The sequence below is a fragment of the Epinephelus lanceolatus genome, chromosome 12, assembly GCF_041903045.1.
Source record: "Epinephelus lanceolatus isolate andai-2023 chromosome 12, ASM4190304v1, whole genome shotgun sequence".
NCBI lineage: Eukaryota > Metazoa > Chordata > Actinopteri > Perciformes > Serranidae > Epinephelus > Epinephelus lanceolatus.
Window position 1 is genome coordinate 32,204,517 of NC_135745.1, and position 23,175 is coordinate 32,227,691.

Consider the following 23,175-nt stretch of genomic DNA (forward strand, 5'->3'; position numbering starts at 1 on the left):
GTTGCTCCCGTTTGGATGTTTGAAATTAGACTGAATACCGAATAAATCTAGGTGCTACACTTCTGAGAGCATCATTCCCACCAGTTATGCAAATCAGCCTTCAAATCCGCACAATAATCAGATGATGTGCCGCTTTGTTGAGATTTGAGCGTGCTATTTTATCGGTTTAGCGGAGACAAGGGCTTCCAGAAAAGAGCTAATTTGTGGTGGACGGCCTCTTGACTGTCGTAAAATTGTAGAGTCACAAAGAAATGGGTGTGATCCTCCACTTGGTGCTTCCTTCCTTCCAGTCCAGAGGGTCTGGGCCTAATAAAGGCCTGTGTGGTGCAGCGCAGACAGACCGCCTTTCTTGCTATGTGGAGAAATGTGTTCAATCACCATGGCTACCGGTCAGAGAAGAGCCCCCGCTGTGGTTATTAGGATTTCTCTGTCTGCTCACACACCGGCTCAGTATGCAGGTTAACAACTCACAGTCTGTATTATGGATGTCAATCTGTGTATGTGCAGTAGGCCTATAGGTCAAGGGTGATTTAGCATTGTAATTATCCCTCTGCACAAGGAGTGTTTTTTTTTTTAAATTCAAATAATCATCTCTAGAAGACGCCCTAAAATGGACTGCCCTGGACTCTGCTGCCTCCCAACAGTAGCACTGATGTGAGAAGGGGAACATGAGAAAGCTTTGAGCAGTATTGATTCAGCTGAGTACTCTCGGAGCAAGTACCAGAGGATCTGAAGAGAGAATTATCCATGCACCATTTCCTCCCCTACTCCTGTGTGGAAAATTCTGCAGTTCCAGCTGTCTCGTAGCCTACATACAGCAGAAACACACACAGCCTCGTACACACTCCTGCACAGTCACACACACACAGACTTTCTTGAGGTTTGATGTTGCAAAATAATGGTTGTTTGATTTATTTATAGTTGTTCCCTTCCATCTGGTTAGTCCGGCATATTTAATTTTATCTTAAAATAGGACAAACATAGAGAGAGAGACTAGAAAAGAGAAGTAATGGTGTAAATCTTACAGTTTTCTCTGTCACATCATTTTTTCCTATATGAAATTGCCATTATGGGGCTATTACAGTGATCCCAGAGCCTATATTAAGAACTCTGAGGTCATTATAAACACTAATAGCTACCACAGACACTCCTGGGTTAACATAAGTGCTCCAATTTGCCTGTTAGTCCACACGAGGACATTATTGGAAGCCATAAACTGTGGTGGACAAATCCACCAATGAAATTTCTGAGACACAGGGTATTGTCTGCATATGCTGCTTTGCCCCGGAGTATCCTCCTCTTCCACTCCCCACCCGGTTTCTCCTGAATAATACACGACGCCCCCGCCCCCACCCCACCCCCAATCCACCCTCCACCCTCCCCGCGTGGCCCCCGTCGTCCAATGGCAGACGCGCATTTTATCAAGCTATCTCCTCTGAGCCAATCCCGGTCCTCCCGGTGATCCCTGTAAACCGGATGCCCTCCCTCCTGCATCTCAAACAGACGTAATCTGTGGATCAGAAAGGCAGGCGCTCAGTCGGTGTAGAGTTGGGCTCGGACGGAAGTGATGAGAGTGAAAATACCCTGTGTGACAGACTTGAAGAAATGGCATCGGCAGGACAGTGAATCCTGCTGATTCACAAGAAGAGGAATGTAAGTATGCCATCATGTAAAATGCATAAAGTATGATCTAAAAATTGTGACGCGTTGCTTTGTTAAATCCAGAAATTGTGTAAACTGCAAAAAAAGGAAATGCTTTTTTTAATTAATTCATTAATAGAAACAAAGTGTGGGTTTTCTGCTGATTAATGCACATGGACTGAATGTGAAACTGTGACAGTGTGTGATGGGGTCTGGGTTGGCGCTCGGTACTAATGAGGCGTCTCCAAAATGAGCGCATGTGAAACATGCCAGCGGACAGAAAAGCGTGTCTTTCATCGGTCATTTCATAAGAGCATCCGTGTGACTCGAGGAAAAACGTGATTTCCGACCGGTCCGCGCGACCTTCTTCTGCACACTTCCAACTTTTACACAGCTCCGCGCGACGCATCGATGGTACACAGTGTACAGATAAATGCTTGTTTCCGCTGCTTGGAAAGTTTGAACGCGATGTTTAAACAGCCAGTGCGGCCCAAAGGAATCCTGGTGGGAGCCTCCCAAACAATATAACTTTGATTCATTTCACTCAGCAGACAGTCTGCTGCTCCTATTGGGCCTGAAAGTCGGCGAACACTGATAAATGGTGGCTATTATTTTCCAGCTGAACAATGCGCACCGGCTTTGTGCGGACCATCTGTCATTGTATCGACATTACCAGCAGCCCTCCTGCCCCGGAGAATCCGAGTGAGACACCTGAAGAGCGGAAAGCAGACAGTGATCATTCACAGCCGCCACCCGTCTCTCGCCAAGCCGTGACTCATGATGTGATCCGTCGGTGTCTGTGTGGATGGGTGCGTAACGAAGGCAGGAAATGAACAGAAAAACAAACTGGTGCAATTAAAAATATTTAGTGTTTCATGGAAAGGTGCAGAGCAACACGCCCGCATGACTTGTGTCTTTCAAACGCAGACAGGAATTGGAATAGTGTAAGTAGACTACTTGCGTGGCTTTGCGCATCCTGAATTCTCGGAAACAGTCTGTGCGCATCTGACTTCCTCCCGGAATTTGGGCCTCCAGCACATGGCAAAAAACAGCCAGACTGCCATTTTCAGGGTGGGCACTCTGAGAGGATGCACTGACCAAATAAACATCACGAGCGGTACAGTTTTTTTGGTGTACTCAGCCTGACCCTGCAGGTAATTTAATGCAGCTGAGACTATCTTTCTTTAGACTTTCGAAGCTGCCGTGCTCAGTCTCTCTGCGTGCAGTGCCAAGCACTAATATGCCTTAAGGTTAATGAGGCAGCCTCCATAAATTCTTCTGCCATTTAGATTATGGAAGGTCTAGACGGTTAGTGCAGCACTACATTTTACTGGCTATGGATTGTACACAGCTTGCTCTAATGAAAAATGCATGGCTATTTATTGAAGAACAAACATTTACCTTAATGCAGACAGCTTGAACTTTATTTTTTTTGATACATAATCCACTGGGTGGAAAAATATCTGTGTTATGTTAATAGAGAAATGCACAGTGGTGCTGATAGGTGCTGATGTGCTGTGATGGCCTCACTTCCGTCCCTCTCAGGGCTGAGTTACATATAATTCACTTTGTACCTCATGAAGAGAAAAAGCAGCATCCTCCTGCTCCCTCGCAGCAAAGAGCAGCGTGAGTGCATATCAGCTGTAGGGCCTTAATTCAGTTTGGAGTTGCTCTCAGCTGAGTGAATGGGGCAAAGCCCTCTGTCTCCCCCTGCTAATGCTGCGCGAGGCGGAGGGCCGGTTGCATGTTGGCTTATCTTATCTCCTGCTGGAGCTATGATCATCATTCCTGTGCATCTCATCATCACCCGAGACGAGCTTCATCAACCTGCAATTATGTCGAGAAGCAACCTGCCATCACGGTGGAGAGGCCCTCGACCGCTCACCACCGCCGGTTCCTCCACATCATCGCCTCCTCCTCCTCGCAGAACAGTTCAAATTAAAAAATAATGCTCCTATTGTTTTTGTTAGGCGGTGAAAATGTAATGTTGTTAGCATCAGGGAGTCCCATCTCCCACCATCACATGACTCCCAGCAGACACCCAGCTCCTTCCCTGCTGCCATCAAACGTAGAACACACAGATGAGGAGGAAGGGGAAAAAAAGCTTACACACTTGCTTCCCCCCCTTTTTCAATCATTAAAATACAACATGCAAACTTTTTAATTCATTATTTCTGAGTCATCTGGAAGACATAAAAAGCACAGATGCCCGAGGGATAATGACCTTAATTTATAGAAGCGGAGCTGGGTAATGCCTGTGTTGTTTTTTCCATGTAAGACTTTGTTGTACATTCATAGGTGTAGCTTTAACGACACAATATTTAGAACATGTGCTCCGATACTAACATGAAAGTATCAGGACTTTTATTTTGACAATATTAAAGACATTTTCACTATACACTGATGCAATAAAGGCACAAATTGGTGCTTAGAATTCACCAGAATGCAGGAAATTAAGGTCTTAAAGCTCAAAATCATGCCCCTCCCCCTTAATATTGAAACAAAACCTACACCCTCGTTCACATCTATAGATCCAAAGTGAAATATCTAATAGCAGATGTTCACCACACACACTTGGCCTCATGCACTACAGGTAAACGAAGTCAAGGGTTGAACGAGTTCACAGCAGCAGGACCCTGCGTGTCCATATGTGCGTGTTTGTGCTTCCCTCGAGTGTGCTGTTGCAGTGTTGGGTAAATGGAAAGGTTAGGCAGTGCAGACCCCTGCCCCCTGCCCCAGGCATCTTGACATACTGCCTATCTAGCTGAGTGGATGACCTCTGACCTCTCGTCTAGCCAAAGGCGCGGGTCTGCTCGGGTCAAGCCAGGTGGCTTTCAAGAACCCATTGGCCCGTTCAGGAGCACACATGACATTTGAACTCTTTCCACTTTGGGACCAAACACGTTCTTTTGGTTAATTAAGAAACCCTTACGGCTTGTGTGTGACTGTGCGTAGATATGTGTGTGTGTTGCAGGTAAAGTTATAAATCAGAGAACACAGATTAAGAAGTGAGGGAAGCCTGTTAAAACCTGTCAAACTCGGAACATCTGCTCTCTGATATAATCTGATTTTAGCCCTCTTCTATGCTTAATGAAGTCAGACACTTGTCCAAACAGTTTGATGCTTCAGGAGCTCCTTTTATCTAGAAGCTCGCACTCAAATTTTTCCTCGAAATAACAGATATTCCAGTAAGTTGTCACACACTCAGGCCCGCCATTAGATTTCACTCTGGGTTCATTTATGAGACGTTACAGCTGTCGTGCGGCCGCTTGTAATCATGAAGTGTGGTAGCTGTAAGACAAAAACACTGCATTAGTCCCGATCTTGTCACAGCTGAGAGAAAACAGCCCGTCTCGATTCTGTCACAACATGCTCTCTATTGTATCGCCACGCAAGAAACTCTCCATGGAAATTTTGGAATCTTTCCCATTGTTCCTAAAGGAAAGGGGGCTTTCATATGGAAGTGGGGAACGCCAGGAAATGACAGGCATTCTTTGTGGACTGTTTAAAAATAAACTTATGGGTCCTTGCTTCCCCCTCGACAGCTAGGCAAAAACTAGAAATAAGAAGAGAGGATTATGGTCTTAAAAATCCCTCAATGGCTTTTTCACTTTCTCATGTTTCCTGCTGCAATTTGTCCCGAAAGTATATTTTCTTATTCGGCATACTGGAGACATGCCATCAGAGTTTCAGCTAAAGAGCTTTTGTCAAGGGCTTTTCACTCTTTTCTCTACAGTTTCCTGAATGGGTGCATTCTTATTTTCCTCCTTATTTGTCCTTATTTTGCCTTATCTTTCCCCCTGGCTTTAAACACAACCCCGCTGCTTGAGCTCTGCTTTATGAGGTGTGACAGTGAGGTCTGGTTGCCGAGGCAGTCCGTGTGGACTGGAACGTAAAGCTTTACATTCAGCCGGCTGCGGTCGGGTTTGGGGAGGACTTAAACTCACTTCACCCCTATACAGTGCCTCGTATACAGGAACTGCCTTCATTCTGCTGAGCTGGCATGAAAGTGCAGAATTGGAGGGAGGAGAGAAAAAAAAGGAGAAAAAAGCACACATTAGACGTGCCTTCCTTAACCTCAGAGTCCTTAATTGCACACATACAGTTGCTACCTTTAATAAGGACGAAAAAAAGAGCAAAGAAAAGTAAAAACAGGTGGTGGTGATTTAAAAATCATACATAACATTTTTTTTCCTTCAGAGTCAACAACATCTTTTTGAAGTGGAGTTTGGCACCAGGTGTTCATAGTTCAACCTCCCTCTCCTTCCTTTTGAGATTTAATAACAGGTTTTATTTAACAGGCTCCTTTTTTTTCCCCTGAGCTGGTCAGTCTCGCCGTACCTCAGATTAACACTCACACCTTACCCCCACCCTCATCTCTCTCTCTTCCTCCTCCTCCTCCTCTTGTTGTTTTTCCCACCAGGCTGGTGGTAGTTCCCAGGTATTTGACCAGTGTAGCGTGGCCGGGAGGCTGGTTGTTCTGTCCTCTGTGAGACAAAGGCAGCGTGCCTCAAGGAGAGGGATGAAAGGAAACGGGGCTGTGCAGCCACTCCTTTTTACAATGGGAAACCTCCTTAGTGAGGTTGTAGAGCAAATAACCACCTTCTCTCTTCCTTTTTTTTTCTCAACAAGCACCGAGACCGAGAGTGTGTCTCTATCTTTTGTAGTGTGTGTGTGTACGTATAGATGTGAGTTTGTGCGCGCAAAGCAAAGAGGAAGGGGTATCCTTTATGTCTGCATAGAATGTTTTTAAGCTTTCTCTTCCCTACACCTGCTTAGTGTGAGGCGACAGATGGTGCCTCTCTTGTTGAAGATGTTTCTTGTTTTAAGGTTTGTTTTTGTTGTGGTTTAAACTGTATGAAGGGGGTTGGAAAATGAGGGAGAGACGTATAAAAGAAAGCTTTTAATGATGTAAATGATGCCGGAGTGGTCCAGTTTCATCAGCTGGGCAAAAAGACAAAATTTCAGACATGGCATTTCAGTTTTTTTTCTCTATTAGTGATAAAATTTTTGATTTTAATGACATTCAGATCCTGTACTTATGCAACAGTGGCACTACATCAGCATTTTTTTTTTTTGGAGGTGAAACAACTAAGAGAAAATAATTCATTACTATTAATTAACTATTTTGACAATCAATTCATCATTTTTCAGGCAAAAGTGTGAAATGTTTTCTGATTGAAGCTTATTGAATATGACAGTTTGCTACTTTTCTTTGTCATTAATGATGGTAAATTGGGTTTGGGGCTGTTGGTTGGACAAAAGAAGCAATTTGAAGATTAATTTTTCACAATTTTTTTAAGTGTTAAGCAATAAATTGTGAAAATAATCACCGCATTACTCAATAAGGAAAAAAATCATGAATTACTTGATGCATTTATTTTTGGAGAGTTTACACATGCACCATATATGAGCTTATGTGTTTTGCATGTAAAAATCTTACGTTTTTTTTTTTTTTTTTTTAAATCTTTAAAAAAAAGTCAGATATTTTCAGCTGAAATGTTGAAGACGACAAGTACAAAGCATCACAAGATGAAAAAAGTGAAATAGGAAAAATGTATTCATGCACAGTTTCCGAGCAAAAAAATTTTGTTACTTCCCAGATTTATCATTCATTGACACGTTTGTATCGTAGTCGTTAACAATATTTTGCCACATTATGACATGTTTACAGATGACGCTGAATTATACACACAGTGCGTCTCTGGCTGCTCTAACCTACCGGCGCTCAGTCTAGTGTTATCATCTCGGGTGGTAGTCAGGGGGAGGGAGCGGAAGCCGCGGGAGTCTTTTATGGCTCCAGCTCCAGAGACAACCTGTTCTCAGGCACTTCTCTTCTGGCACTTTTTTATGACATCATAAATTCCTCCATTTCCTCTGACCAGCCCTAGGTGGATATAAAGGACATACCTGGCCAGTAATTGTCTGTCTGGCCCTCTCATCTGTCAGTCTCCTTCTACTGCTGGTGACTTCCTCCAGAGCCAGACTCTCAGACTGCCTGAAGATACTCTCAGATCTCTTAGATCTGGACGGTGGACCAATAAAAACAGTGGTTTATTTGATGAGCGATAGGGCAAAGACGTTTTCTTCTTGGCGCCTTTTACTGCATCTTTGCTGGTCATTTAGGTCAGCGAGGAGAGTCAGACTGGCACCCGTGTTACAGCGCGGCCTCCCTGTGTGCATGTGCACTTCAGAACGACAACAACAGCCCACTCTCGGACCTGTTGATACCTTTTGTTTGTTGAAGTCTGAGGATGAAGAGCAGAAAAGAAAGGATTAGGGGAAGAAAGAGGAGGGTTTTTTGGGGTGGGGAAAGGAGAAGCCCTTAGGAACATTCACATTCGTCTGATACATGGCTGGGGCTCCTCGGGGAGGCTGGAACAATACGCGCACCAGCACGACAACATTCCTTGGGGTTAAAAAGGTCAAGGGTCACCCAATGACCCCACCCTGCCAATCAGTCCCAAGGCACTAACTCTGTGCCTTTTGTTTTTGGTTTATGTCTTCGCACTTGTTGAACAGACTCTGCACCTTGTGTTACAATGTGCCCTTTGCTCTCTAATAGACTAGACTGGCATGGAGCACTTTCACACTGTCTTAGTGTTCATTACCAGGTAGTTTAAATGCGCATGTTCTGCTACACAGGAGGAGAAAATAAATTTGCTGAGAGCTGCACAGACCTTCAAATTAAGTTACATTCTTTGGCCTAGTTTGCCTGACAATATACGTTTTTAGAGTTATGTTTTCAGCCTATGTCACATATAATATCCCAGCCAGATGTTTGGCAAGCTGAGATCCATATATGCTTTAAAAAGAACCACCACAAAGCAGCCAAACTGTAATTATCCATAGTTTGAATAGATTTAAATGGCCACTTTATATAATGAACCCACCAGGGTCAAATATTAGCCTGAGGGCACTGGAGGTCCTCAGAGTTTTTCCTCCCTTATGAAAAATCCGGGTTCATTTTTTTTCCCCGAACACCACAGCACACTTCAAATAAAGTCTGAAGGCTGCCATTAAAGTGGAGCATATGCATGTGTAGGCATGGAGTGGCGTGTGAGGCCCCTACAGGCAGACTGCGGGTCTGTTAGTCATTACAGCTGAATGTACAGTATACAGTGGACATGCAGCTACATTAAAGTCTCGCCCACGGCCACATCAGACCACCCAGAGACACACCACTGGCACTTCCTGCACCATCACTCAGCCTTGAGGGAAAAGCCCGTTTTGGGATTTCCGGAGGATGCACTGGACATTAATTGTCGTCGTTGTTGATTAGGAAACTTTTGAGAGCAAATCACATTAACTGTGAGGTTCTATGAGAGATGGTCGTATTCCCAGAAAAGCTTTTTTCCATAGAATGTAAAAATCAATCTCCAGCAGTGGCCTCTATGGACTAGTTGAAAACTTTGTCAGTATGGAGAGTTAAGGAATTGCATACTGATAAACTTTGTTTTCTTATTTTAATTCTAAAGTTACAAACTATCTGATTGCATTGAATAATACCAGCACAGTTAACATTTTGAGTTCCACAACAATCCTCTTCTACTATGTACCTTTACATGTTAGGCAATTCATTGATCTTTGAATAGGCTGGTTGTCCTTTAATTTGAAGGGGCACATTTATTGTATAGAACAAAACATCTACTGGAAACAAGCCTTCTCAAGTGTAGGGGAAACTCGACCCATTTTCATTAAGATATCTTGAGGTGAGAGTTCAAGGGACCACTTTGAAAATGGCCTTGCCAGTTGTTCCCTTGCCAAAATTTAGCCTAAATTTGGAGCATAATTTTCCCGACAAGCTGTGCCGACATGGTTGGAACCAATGGCGAGTCATTGTTCTTCAAATAAACATTTTCTTCATGGCCGTGACACACCAAGCTGAGTCGGCCATTGAACAATGTCAGGCCATTGGTGAGCGTCTGTCGCACTAGTTTTTGCACTGTGTCCTGCACCATTGGCTCTCGTTTAGCCCTTGTTGGCTTGATAATGGCTTGCCTTCAATAGGCGATGGAGATGCAGAGCTAGCGGTGAGTGAATTCACTCAGACTGGCAGCTCAGCTTAGCGCACGAGAAGAGAAACAGAAGTGAGGAAAGTAAACAAACGGCTAAAATCAAGAGTGTTCATCGAAACTAACTTGTGATGTTAGGTAAGATTAGTTTTCCAGCCATTGAGCTCTTTAGCAGAAACCGTTCGTAGTTAGTTTGTGTTATTGTTCGCTGGAGCACAGTAAATATCAGTTGTGCTAACTGGCTAACTAGAGTCTTGAATCTGTTCTGTTGGTCTTCTTCTTTCTCTTTATGAATGGTATGGAGAGTTATTTCCTCTCACACAGTTGACTGTTGTCTTTGTGGTGTGTTAAATGTGCAACTTTTTGGTGGCGGTACAGGCAACATGACACGGTGCAACAGTAAGCCTTCGTTGCTGTTAGTTCTTTGATGTCTGTGCCGTTAAAAGATATATATACAGCTTTAATTTGAAGGCCCCCCTGCCCCCGCCCTTGACTGCACCACTGATCTCACACACATTTATTTGCCTCTAACTGTTTTGTGTTTATCTGCTTTTGTCTTCTCTCTATAGGTGTTCACTTCCTGACGCGTGCGACTCCATGAAGATCACTTCCATCAGGTATACGGCACATCATCATTAAAACAGCTTCATAAAATCCTTAGTTTCTCCATTTCTGAATATCCTCCATGTGTCACATTCTTTTGTCCTCTTTCTCGGCGGAGAGGCATCACAGAAAGATGACTATAAAGCTCCCCGAATGTTTTATCCCGCGCACTAAATCGGCTTACAGTAGAGGAAGGAGACATTGCTCTCTATTAGTCTGCAGCTAGAAATGAAAGCCTATCTGGCTGCAGCTGTGGAGGAGCTCCAAAGATGGGGACGTTTATTGTCAGGAACAAATAGAGGCCTTTTAATTTTGTCTAGCAGCTGACGCCTCTCCCCACCCACTCCTCCAAAACCGCTTTTGTCGGTAATGTAGAGTGGCCTGCTCAGGCAAGAGCGGGAGACCATGAGAGTTTCGTAGCACGGCAAAAAAAAAAGTGCAGTAGAGTTTGTCGGTGATAGGCTCGGGAGAAAAGGCCCGGCTGTTTGCCATATGATGTAATTATCTGCCATTTCAGAAGATTATCTCCCTCCATCAATATAGTGTTTAAATGTGTATATGTATGTGAGTGTGTGTGAGTGTCTGTGTGTGATTTGATCTCTGGTTTTGAACCCCCGGTGTAACGCTGAGACTCTGTGGCCCGCAGCTTGGCCCCCCATTTAAGCTGGGTTAGCTATGATCTTCCCCCCTCTAACCCCAATCCCTCCCCCCTCTGTGATCCCTCCCACACACACACACACACACATACACACACGTATATACAGAGTCTCTCAACACAAAAGAAATATTCAGCTGTAGAGAGGGGGTCCCTCAGAGGGCGCGACATTGAACTGGGGGGGATTAAGAAGAAATGGCTGGCTGACACTGGGGTTGCCATGGCAAAGCCCCCCTTTTCTCCTCTCCCTCGACCCCTCCGCCTATTTTTCGTTTTAGGTCTCATTGTGGGGTGAGGTGTAAGTGTGTGTGTGTGACTGTGATAGAGTGGGGAAGATGTAATATGGCTTATGAATTTAGTCCCTTATCTGAGCTGCTTCACCCTGAGAGAGAAGAGACTTCTAGTTCACATGCTGCAGTTAAGACACCCGGAAAAAAAAAAGAAGAAGCAAAAAACGGTCTAAAAACGAGTGTTTTATGATTCGTACTAAGTGGCTGTAAATTTTATGCTACATTTCAGGACATTATGTGACGACATATTTCTTGTTCTATGATCATACAAATTAATTTGTACATTTTTACATATTCATAAAGGAGAGCGCGCCGTGAAAGAATGCAGAGGCAATAATTCAGAGGCCCAGACAAAAACCAAACTGTCTATTTCATGACCTTCTGAATTATAGCTGTCGTAGCGTGATGCATTACTCATCCATTGTAGTCAGTGTGTGATCATGCTAGCCTGACGTCTGCCTCCCTCAGCAGAGTAATGGATGCAGGTCTAGCCTGCTCAATGACGACAGCACCCTAAGCCGATGAAACGGTGCGTTGAATGACCATAGATCAGCGTTTACCATCCTGACGTCAGCCCCCGGTCTGCGCAGCAGTGCGGTGACACTGTCGGGAGTTGTTCCCCAGCGATGGGCTGCTCCTGACAATGGGAGCTCTCAGCCTGTGGTCGGGCGATGGCTGGGGTCTGAAAAGCTTGGTTGCACAGTAGGACATCGCAGCATTGTTCTCAGGACTAGATGTCCATATGAACCGTGGCAGGCTCCGAGATATTTCTCTGATATTGTTTTGAGCAAACAAAGAGGGATTTCTTTAAAATACAAAAGTTCATTTTTTAAAACATGTTTAAAACATTTATGTATATATTTTTAAAACTCATGAAAGGGTCAGTTCACTCAAATTACATTTTGTCATGTAATTATAGTGTTATTAATCCATGCAAATAGTTTTGGATTCATTTGTCTCTTTGACTTTCCTCCCCCCAAAACAAAAGAGGTGATAGAGATCGTGTTTGTGAGGCTCATTGTATTGAAAAACTACGTTTAACGTCCCTATAAAAAGTGTTTTGTGGATCGTTTACAATAGGGGATTTGTTTCTGGAAAGACGTGTTGTTTTTAGGGCTGGGTAAAATATCTATATTATCTTAAGTATCATGATATGAGACTAAAATACCGTCTTACATTTTCGATATCACAATCTTGAAACTGTTTTCCTGATTTTAAAGGCTGCATTACAGTAAAGTAATGTAATTCTCTAAACTAACTAGACTGTTCTATTATTTTCCTTTACCCACTTAGTCATTATCTCCACATTACCGGTGTAAATATTTTGTCAAAGCAGCAATAGTAATTACTACAGTATTATTGTAATATCAAATATCGAGGTATTTGGTAAAAAATATTGTTATATTTGATTTTCTACATGTTGCCCAGCCCCCATTTTTTTAAAAAAAATGTTTCCCTTTTATTTTTGTTTGGAAAAGGCAGTATCATAGAGTGCACAAAATCCTTTAGATTTCTTCACATAAAACCTTTTTCCAGTTTTTTTATGTGCATATATGCATAAGCACAGAATCAGGGAAGAGCAAAAATGACTGTAGGCCACAACATAGTCCTCAGGAAAACTTTCAGTCCTCCATCTTCACTTCCACGAGTGCACACACATGTATACTCCTCCTCATGTACATGTTTAACACATCTCTACACATACACATCTGTTTTCATCTGCATATCCACTTGTATACAATAGAGATGCAACAATCAGTCGATTAATTGATTAGTCAAACGCGAGGAAATTATTTGCCAGTTAACTTGATAATCGATTTATTGTTTCAGTCACTTATCAAGCAAAAGTGCCAAATATTTATTGGTTGTAGCTTCTTAAATGTGAAAATCTGCTGCTTTTCTTTGACATTTATGATGATGCATGTCTTCGGACTGTTGTTTGGACAAAATAATCCATTTAAAGATGTCACTTGTGATGAAAATTTCACAATTTTATTAACATTTTATAGACTCAACTAAATGATTAATTGTGAAAATGATCAGCAGATTATTTGATAATGTAAATAATCTTTACTTGCAGCCCTAGTTAACAGCCCACATACTTACCTTGATCTGTCCACAATTTGCCCATCACACACTGTTTAAAATTTGTATAAAAACTGTAAAACTAAAAATGTTAAATGTAAAAATATACAAAAGTATTTATATTAGATCTAAGGAAGATTATTTTAACAAGACCTGGGCAGTATTAAGATATATAGGGGTATTTAGAAGTCCTGAAGTTAGATTTTCAGTGCTCCTCTTTTATTAAACTGACATGGAGATGCTGTATTGAGGCGATGTAATGTACAGCACCAGCCACCAGAGGTCAGTCTCTACTGCTGTGACAAGCAGCTGAGCTGATATATGGCAACTCTGAGTGGTGGGGATAACGTCACAGGACTACTAAAAAGCCAAACAGCAATGGTAGAAAGAGACGGCAGGAAAAAGCAGTGATAGAGCCAGAATATTTTTACATCTACACACAACTGTGTGAGTAGCATTGTATTGTAGGCTAGATGATGTTAACATGCTACAGTGACTTCTACCACCACAAAATCAGCTTGTACTATTTATTTATTTATACAGCTTTTACTTTTTCATTTATGAAATGTTAGTGGAGACATATGGATTCTGCTCGTAATGGGGTTATAAATACCACATTTTGTTGTTGAATTGTTGCATATTTTGTTCCTCAATGCTGTTCTGTTCACCTCTGTTATAATCGGGTGACAGCAGAAATCTCAGAGACAGAGATCTAAAAACCTGTGCAAAAAAAGAAACCCAAAATTAGTTGTTTTTGCAGTTTAAGGTGAACTGACCCTTTAAAGACAAATATGCTGCACGGCATCAGTGCTAACAACTTCCTCTTCATCTGTGTTTCAGATGCTGTTACGGCCAATTTTGAAGTGAAGATGAAGGACTTCAGTTCCTCTGATTAATGAGGTGGTGGTAATGCAATAAAGCAGATCCTCTCAGTTTATGCTCCAGCTTATACACACAGCTTGATCATGTTTAACATAACCAGAGACATGTTTGCCCTGTGGACAGTGGACTCATTCTGCCACTGTCCTGTGTCATTATGTCCCTCTGCTGAGCGACCTGACCTCTGGGGTTTGAGCGATGTCCCCATCCTCGCCCCCCCCCCCCCGTGCTCGTCTGACTGTCTGTCCTCCCTCCTCTACGCCCTGCCTCGTCTTGTCAGCTCGGCTCACAGTCACACTCCTGCTCGCCTCGGTGAACATTCAACGCTGTCGGTGAGTTTTGGTATGGATCACATAAAAACCATCGACCGTTGACTGTGCCCCGAGGCCTGCTCTGACGACGACGACGACGACGACAACGACAGGAATGAGTGAAAAAAAAAAAAAAAAGAACAAAAGGGCAAAGTGGGCGCATGCAAAACCCAGACACGAAGACACACACACATGCACAAAAGTGACACTCTGTTTCCACTGTACCCAAAGACCAAAGGTCACAATCAACATTCATTGCTGTCGCTGGGTTGGACTGTGTAGAAAAGCTCACTGAACAATGAGTGCAACTGTGGCCCAGATCTGCCTGACTCGCGTCTCAGCCAATCAGCCGACCGGATGTGAAACACTCTGATTTCTTTATTTATATACTTCTTGTTTTTCACTTCTATTTTCTCCTCTCTTCCTCCCTCCCCGGCGCTGGATAGTCTTCAGGGGAAGAGAGAAGGAGGGAGAGAGATAGAGACACAAATAGACTTCTGGCGGCTTGCTTGTCCTCATCCTCCTCTCCTCTCCTCTAATTGGTGGTTATGTGTGCAGCAAGGGGGAAGGAAGCGAAGTGAATGTGTAATCATTTGGAGTCTCTTCTCCTTTAGATGTTTCATCCCTCTCTTTTTTGTTTGTCTAATTATATACCGAGCTCAGTTAACTCTGTGTTAACTGCGCTGGCAAGAATGAGCGAGTGACAAAGAGAGGAAGGACAAGGGGGGGAGGGGGGCAAAAAAGGTGGAAAGATTATAGTGCCAGGAAAATTATTATCTAGTTTTTAGCAGATTTATTCTAATGTTCTCCCTGGTGGTGCTGCAAATGTGCCAGGATATACGCAATTTTCAAATGCAGATAGAAGATTGTTTTCACCTTTCTGACTGAGGATGTCTCATTATCTGTGTTTGAGCTTCATGAGAGACTGTCTGGTTTCCTGCCTGCCTGCCTCTGTGTGTGTGTGTGTGTGTGTGTGTGTGTGTGTGTGTGTGTGTGTGTGTGTGTGTGTGTGTGTGTGTGTGTGCGCACGTATGCCATGATAGAAGACCTGTCTGCTGATCTCAGAGTGCAATATGTTATTTTCTTTCTATACCAAAGCAGGCTGCTCCCTCATGGGAAAACACTCTCTATAACCTTGTCTTCCTTCAGACAGTCTGGGACCGGCGACGCTGCTGCCATTTCTCATTGTACCCAGCTGTAACAAGTCTCTGACACTGTGTCCTGTGTCTGTAATTCATGTAATCCAAACACACAGTCAATCCATGTAGAAATGTGTTTAGGAAAGTATGACTGATTCATTAATTAATTCAATAAAGTTAACTCAGAATCCACGCATTAGTGTCTGGTGTGATTATTTACAGTGTTAATTCCACATATAACTCACAGAATATCTCTCCAGCTCCATCTTTCCATAGTCTCCATCACTCTTTCCTTCCAGTATGTACTCCCTCTGTCATTTAGTAACCCATGTCCATGTCCCTCCCTCCCCAGTCTCTCTGTATTATTCATAGAAAAGCACTCTGTACAGTGGTGCAGAACAGTGGAGGTGATGTAATAGTGGCTGCGAGCGTGGCTCCAGACTGTCATTTGGGATGGATTCATGCGACACGAGAAAACGCTCGTTTGTCCGGCCAGGGATTAGATGTAACAGTATCATTTTTTTTTACCATCTTAAAGTCATAAAGTTGTGTTTCAAAGAGTTAAAATCCACACAGGACGAGCCCAGCTGTGCAAAAAGAGAAGGTGAAAGTGCTGCAGCTAAAATGTCCTCGTCATCATGTGATCCAGCGCTGGACATTAGACATGCTGCGTGATGAAAACATTTTCTGTCATGCTCAGAAACAACACTGAAACAGCAAAACTACTCAAAGTGTTGCTGAAACATCATTTCACAGCACTTCCTCTGGGAAGTGATACTACCGACACCTAGTGTTCAAATGTGAAATGCTGCCTATACAAGCCTTGACAGTATAAGGGGAAGAAAGAGGAAAAAAATGCACATAATTATGTTGCATTCAAGAGATTAAGACAAGTAGAAATGTCTTAAAATGTCCCCTTAGCTTCTCAAAAGTAGAATATTTTCCCTTAATCTTAAAAGTAAGTTTTTCTAGGGCAACAGAGTGTGACAGTCCAGTGAGCCAGGCTAAATTAATAATCTTTTTAATGTGGAGTAACATCACAGTCTTGATTTTTAAATTTTAACCACTGGTTTTTACCTTCTTTTATCTCCCCTGTTCATTTTTATTCTATTTTATCTATTTATTTCCTCTCTTTTTATTCTATGGAGTTTTAATCATCTTATTTGTTAGTTTGTTCTGTTTTGGTTGGTTTGATTTTTTTGATATTTTATTGTCTTGTGTCTGTGCCATTTCAGTTTTGCCATGTGAAGCACTTTGGGCTGCATGTTTTGTATGAAAGGTGCGATATAAATCAAGTTGAGTTTGGGGCATACAGACAACTTAACACCTCTGACATGTGAAAGGATATCCAAAACCTCTATCCAGAAAACCTGCAGCCCAATAAGCAATGAAACAGCGTGCCCTTTATTCCACATTTATCACATATGTCAGGGGTACTGGGATTGGATTTATTTAACATGGTTGGAGTTACATATATTCTCATTATCCACTTATATTGGAGTCATTAAAAATGGGTGTTTATGGACCGTGTTTGCAAGCAGATTGTCTGCCAGTTCTCGACCGAGATTTTGCTATTTAAGTCCTCACACCGTGCAAGTCTCTTCATTGCTGAGGAGATCTGGGAGCCGTCCATGGTTGTTTTATAGAATCGTGAAATCAGGCCCCTCTTTGAGTGATGCGGTTCAAAGAGCTTTAACACAACTTCATGTATAAGAGGATCGTTCATTCTGTAATGTGGAAATGACAGTGAACATAGTGAGCATTTTCCCAATTTCTTTTTTGACATTTTACAGACTTTTTTTTTCCCATTAAAGGGTTTCTGGAAGATGTTTTTCTGTATCCACTGAGACGATCCGGGGACAGAGGGATGTTGTGTGCTTTAAAACCACCTGAGGCAAATTGTGATACTGGACTTGAAATAACATTTTGTACAGCCCTTTGAGGCATGCTTCATGACTGTGCTACAGTTAACTTTGACTTGACTAATCTGTGAAGCAGTTTGGGTATGAAATGTGCAATATGAATAAATTTGCTTTGCCTTGCCTAAATGATTAATAAATTAATCAACTGTAAAAAATAATGTGCAGATTAGTTGATAATAAAATAATCACCAGCTGCAGCCCCTAGACAGCTCATTACTAGTTTTCACGGTAAAACCTATTTTATTTTTTAATTCTAATTTTATTTTTTACTGTATTTTATTTTTATTTTTTTAGTTAAATTTATTATTATTATGTTTTTACTTTAATGTTTTATTTAATTTTAATTTTAATTTTAACTCGGCTCCTCAAGATACTGAACCCCAAATTGCTCCTGATGGCTGTTACATCGGTGTGTGAGTGCAAGTGAGTAGCAGGTGGCTCCTTGTATGGTAGCCTCGGCCACCTGTGTGTGACTGTGTGTGTGAACGGGTGAATGTGACATGTAGTGTAAAATCGCTTTGAGTAGTTGGAAGATGAGAAAAGCCCTATACAAGTGCAGTCCATTTACCATGTATTGTGGATCTACTTTATTAAGGTCATATTTGATTTAAAAATGTATCCATGCTTGTAACACTGGTTTTGGTTTTGTATATTTTTATACAGAGATGTGCACAAATACATCAGATAGTATCTTGTTACAAATACTTGCTCATCAAGTGTATGAAAATAAAATACAAAATATGGGAATGAGAAAAGATATTTTATGAAAATACAAGTAATTTCTAATTTAAAAATACCAAAATGCATTCTATACAAACTGATGTCATCACACTTTAGGCATTTATTAGCCTCAATATGAGCTGACCTTAACCCCCCCCTGCCAGTTTCCTACATCATAGATTTGAAAAAGCCATTTAGGATTACTTGGAGGTTGGAGGCTGTAAATTCAGGATTATTTTCTACAATTGTTAATTTCTAATTTCTGTATTTAACCTTTATTTAACCAGGAAGTCCCATTAAGACTGAAAATCTCTTTAACACGAGAGACCAGGTAGCAGCCAATCAAACCACATTTAAAATGCAAAAAATACAACATATAATATAGAAATCCACAATAAAACAACAACTATTCAAACTAGTGGCCTCAAGAAAAACAAGCACGTCTCTGTCACCACATTCCATGTCATCTTAACCCAGGGATATAAATGTGTCTTATTTTAGAATAAGATGATGTATTTCAAGTAAATGCAAGCTTATAGTGTTTTGTTACAAATTACATAGTAATCTTATCTGTCCAACAAAATACAAAATACACAAATAAGTATTTTAAACATGTTTAAATGAATGAAAAGTTTATATGACACTTTTACTGACTGACAGAAGAACAACCAGTTTGTCAAGATAAATCAAAATAGAAAGTTTCAAAATAGTGGAGAACAGAATCTATTAATCATATTATTATAATGAGAAATATAAAGATATTGATATGAAACAAAATTTCAGATACTCTATTTGTGTTTTATTTCATTGTGTATTAGCTGCTAGATGATTTCATAATAAAGCTGCTAAGTTCAAAGACACACTCTTGTTTTTACAGCAGTATTCGTCGCTGCAGGAAATCACTGCCCTGTGACCTATAAATCAAAGAGCACTTCACTTCATTACAGCTGATGTCATCATTTGTGTCAACGTGGAAATACCTGTTCTGCTGCGTGCCTTGGACAAAAAGCTCCCATGACTTCCTCTTGCTGATGTCACAGGACTTTCATCACATTGTGTTTAACTATTAGCCACGATTTGATCGTGGGACACAAAACTTCCAGAGCTGGAATTTCTCACCGTGACAGAACAAACAAGGAAGTTAAGATAAAAGCTGTTATGCAGGGAAGCAAACACGTGTAGTAATGTCAGCTGCTCAGTCTGAACAACACACACAGAGGAGTGTTTTCATTAAGACACCTGCCACATTTTTTTTTTTTTACAAAACTTTAATGAGTCTATATTACAACATGTACAAATACAACATTTTAGAAAAACAAAGAATACAAAAATACTTCTATGCAATGCTCTTACAACTGAGCTGATGCCTATATTGCGTGACAAGTTCCAGTAGTTGAACCATCTTCAAACAGGAGTCTGCTGAATTATTAAACTGTGAAACATCATTGGTTACTGGATAACAGGTGAAGCTGAAGTTTGGTCTCTTCTTCGAAAAGCAGAATAACTTCACTCATGTTCGAGGGAGGTCTTGATGTGAACCATTTGTGCTTTATTCCTGCAATGAAAATACATCAAGTTGTAATTTTAGCCATACTCCTGAGAAAATAAGTCAAAATCTGCAGAATTATGATGTTTTTTAAAGTTATGTTGCACAATTTCATTACTTAAAATCTCACCTTAAACGGTTGACATAGTCCATCACCCATGGGAGAGCAGGATTGGTGCAGGCTTTGCCCTTCTTTGTGATGAAACTATCAATTAAAATGAAAGAAACAGAATGAATATTTATACATATATGATAAACAATAATGTTATGTGTCATGTGTTATATATGCTGTGGTTGAGAGGGAAGAGATACTTACATGATGGCACTGATGGGACAATGCTCTGTGGTGGTCTGGAGCGAATACCCTTTGATTTTAATAAATGGTATTTTGGTTTTCATGTAACTTCGGCAACATCCATGATAAACTGTGGAAAGAAAAGATAATTAGACAAGAAAAGAAAAAGTAAATATGTCTATTATGAACCAGATTTGATGCATTGAACTTAAATAACAAAACCAGCAATAAAAAGAAAGATAGAAAAAACAGTACACACCTGAAGACGCATCTGTGGCCAGCAGACACACTGCGAGCAGCGTGAACACTGTCACTGCAAGTTTCATTGACACCATGTCGTCCTCTTTGTTGGCAGCGGAGACTCTGAGCTGAGCTGTTGTCTCGTCTGTCTTCAGGTGGAGTCAGAGAGGGTTGTGCTGACTGAGCTGTCGATCACTGCTGCCTTTATACTCTTCAGCAGCAGCAGGAAACTTCCACTCTACTTCAAGTTGCATCACCGCAAAAATCCCCACTCACTTTTCCTAATGGAAGATAAAAAAGGGGAAGATGTGGGGGAATATCACACACACACACACACACACACACACACACAGTAGCACTATTGTTAGTCACCTGTAAATAAGATGAAGTGCTGATTGTTTGTGTGGGTGCATGTTTAGTATTAAACACATGATAGGAATATGAAAAACTCCAAGAAGGAAAAAATGTCATGTCTAAAAATTTGTGTTTAAAGGTTGAGTTTCAGAGGAAGAAATAAAAACAACCAGACTGATGATTCAGTGTTGTAAGTAAAATAATGTTGCTGAATTTTGGTTCAGCATAATAACATGATGGATATGAATCCAGCAGAATGGAGCAGAAAGTCACTGGCACTCTGACAAAATATGAAAATATAAAGTATAAAAAAAAGAATTTAACTTCTAATTACAAACCACTGCAATAGATAAATATTCTGGGTGTTAGGTCACACATGTTCGGTCTTTCCATCACCACACCTTGATACAACATAGAGCGCTAAAGAGCGAGTGCAACATGGGAAGTTACACAGGCGCGGCTCCTCTCTAAGCGACTCTCACCATGAAGGGCAGAATATACACTGCTCAAAAAACACTTAATAGTCACAGTATAACACCAAGTCCAGTTAAAGTTCAGGGATATTGATCCGTCCAGTTAGGAAGCATATGTGACTGTGAATCAGTTTCGACTGCTTTGGTGCAAATGAAAGTGACAACAGGTGCAATGGAGAGGCAAAAGCAAGACAACCCCCAAAAAAGGAATGGTTTTACATGTGGACATAGACAGTTGCTCTCTCCTTATCCTTCCTGACTGATTCTTCTCTAGTTTTGTGTTCTGCTACTGTCCTTGTCACCGAGGCAGTACCATCAGCCCTGTCAGGTTGCACAGGTCGTCCAGCTCCTTCAGGATGGCACATCCATACGTGCAGGCGCAAGAAGGTTTGATGTGTCTCCCAGCACAGTCTCAAGAGCATGGAGGAGATACCAGGAGGCTGGCTGTTACATGAGGAGACCTGGACAGGGCCGTAGGAGGGCATCAACCCAGCAGCAGGACCGGTGGCTCCTTTGTGTGACGTGGAACAGGAGAAGCACTGCCAGTCGTACAAAATGACTTCCAGCAGGCTACTGGTGTGCATGTTTCTGACCAAACTGTCAGAAACAGCCTCCATGAGAGCCCAATGTCCTCTAGTGGGACCTATGCTTACAGCCCAGCAGCAGCAGGAGCGCATACAGGCACGCAGGGGCCACACACACTAGTAAGTCACATTATAAGTTGCTCTGATAAAATTCATGCAAGTTGGATTTTGGTTTCCACTGACTGTTGTTACGTCATTTTGTTCAGCAACAATGTACATCAGTAAAGATTTTCAACTTGAAAAGTTTGCTCATCAAGACCTAATGTGTGATTTAAGTGTTGCCTTAATTTTTTTGAGCAGTATATTTAGAGAGGATGTTAAAATGTTTGCCCCTTTTAAGTAGGTTGCTTTGAGGTTGTATGGAGGTTTGTTTTCTAGGTCAGAGGAACACTTATATATACTCAAGAACCGTGCATCGAAGGGGAAAAAGTGCAGGGGGAGTGCTGAAATAGGTCATGAAACACTTAATGCCTGCTTAATTGTGCATCTCAAACTTTCCAGCAAAACCACACATGTTTGAAATACATCTCTGATTTCCTGCACCGTACCTTTTTATAACTTACAACATTATAATTCTACTTAGATATTGTCTCTGATGTCCCTCAGCAGTGAGACAAATCTTTAAACAATAATCATATGTTCATAAAGGTTATGGGTCAATGTTGGTTCATCTGTTCAGACGAGACATGAAGTGATCCCTGTCCAGTGTGACTCAAATGTAAATGACAACACCCACAGTTCTTATTCAGCTAAAGTTAGTACGAAGATTCAGAAGTTGGAGTTAAATTAAGTGGGTGTCTTCCGAAGGTACAGTCTATTATAGGAAAGGAAAAAGCTCTTTCTGTGTACATAAAGGCACGGGGGTTTGCTTTAAAACAGACTTTAAAAGTGAGTGAGTCTATCCTTTTAAGTAAAGGGATATTTTAGGAAACCAGGTTTGTGTGAGAACTAGACATCAAACGACACCTACTTACAGAAAGATGAAGGGGGTTTAGGCAGACAGCTCAGCTGTGAACTTTCAAGATGCTTTTTTCACTGCCCACTTCAAACCACTGAGAACAGTAGAAACCATAGTGAACATTCAGAACATTTCTTTAGGACCCTTTTAATTTTTTTTTTTTAACCCCTTATAAGAAGTTGCTTAAGCACACATTTTGACCTGTTATAGTAGGAAAAGCACATCACTAATATTAACAATTGTTCTGTTACATTTGTCCCACCAAGCCATAGCAGTGTGACAGTGAGCCAGCAAGCACAATACCAGCATCCTGAAACTGAAGCAGTTAAATTAAATTCTTTTATAAAAGCTACAGTTGGTAACTTTGCGGCCAAAAAATGAGTTTCTCAGACATCTGAAGGGAGCTCGGAGTAGAGACGTGGCACCTTCATGTCGAAAAGGGTCAGTTGAGGTGGTTCAACAGAC

General features: G+C 41.5%; 1 protein-coding gene and 1 long non-coding RNA gene across 2 annotated transcripts; one reads left to right on the forward strand and one right to left on the reverse strand.

Annotated features, from left to right (window-relative positions):
- Positions 1 to 1,532: 1,532 nt before the first annotated feature.
- On the forward strand, positions 1,533 to 15,810 carry LOC117271386 (uncharacterized). The gene is made up of 3 exons (XR_004502885.2): positions 1,533 to 1,653; positions 10,226 to 10,273; positions 14,130 to 15,810. It is a non-coding gene; the product is annotated as an uncharacterized LOC117271386 (long non-coding RNA).
- A 3,697-nt stretch (positions 15,811 to 19,507) lies between these two features.
- Positions 19,508 to 20,528, reverse strand: ccl20a.3 (chemokine (C-C motif) ligand 20a, duplicate 3). Its single transcript, XM_033651352.2, has 4 exons — positions 20,361 to 20,528; positions 20,123 to 20,231; positions 19,937 to 20,011; positions 19,508 to 19,815 (listed from the first exon to the last, which is right to left on the reverse strand). The coding sequence occupies exons 1-4, from the start codon at positions 20,434 to 20,436 to the stop codon at positions 19,767 to 19,769; spliced, it is 309 nt and encodes a 102-aa protein (XP_033507243.1). The 5' UTR covers positions 20,437 to 20,528; the 3' UTR covers positions 19,508 to 19,766.
- Between the last annotated feature and the right edge of the window lie 2,647 nt (positions 20,529 to 23,175).

Bases quoted from the DNA above. Each gene is read 5' to 3' on its own strand.
- ccl20a.3 (XM_033651352.2), bottom strand. From the start codon at position 20,436: ATGGTGTCAATGAAACTTGCAGTGACAGTGTTCACGCTGCTCGCAGTG. The intron at 20,232-20,360 runs GTGTGTACTGTT...TTCTTTCCACAG, and splicing joins GGCCACAGATGCGTCTTCAG to TTTATCATGGATGTTGCCGA. The intron at 20,012-20,122 runs GTAAGTATCTCT...TTTAATTGATAG, and splicing joins TGTCCCATCAGTGCCATCAT to TTTCATCACAAAGAAGGGCA.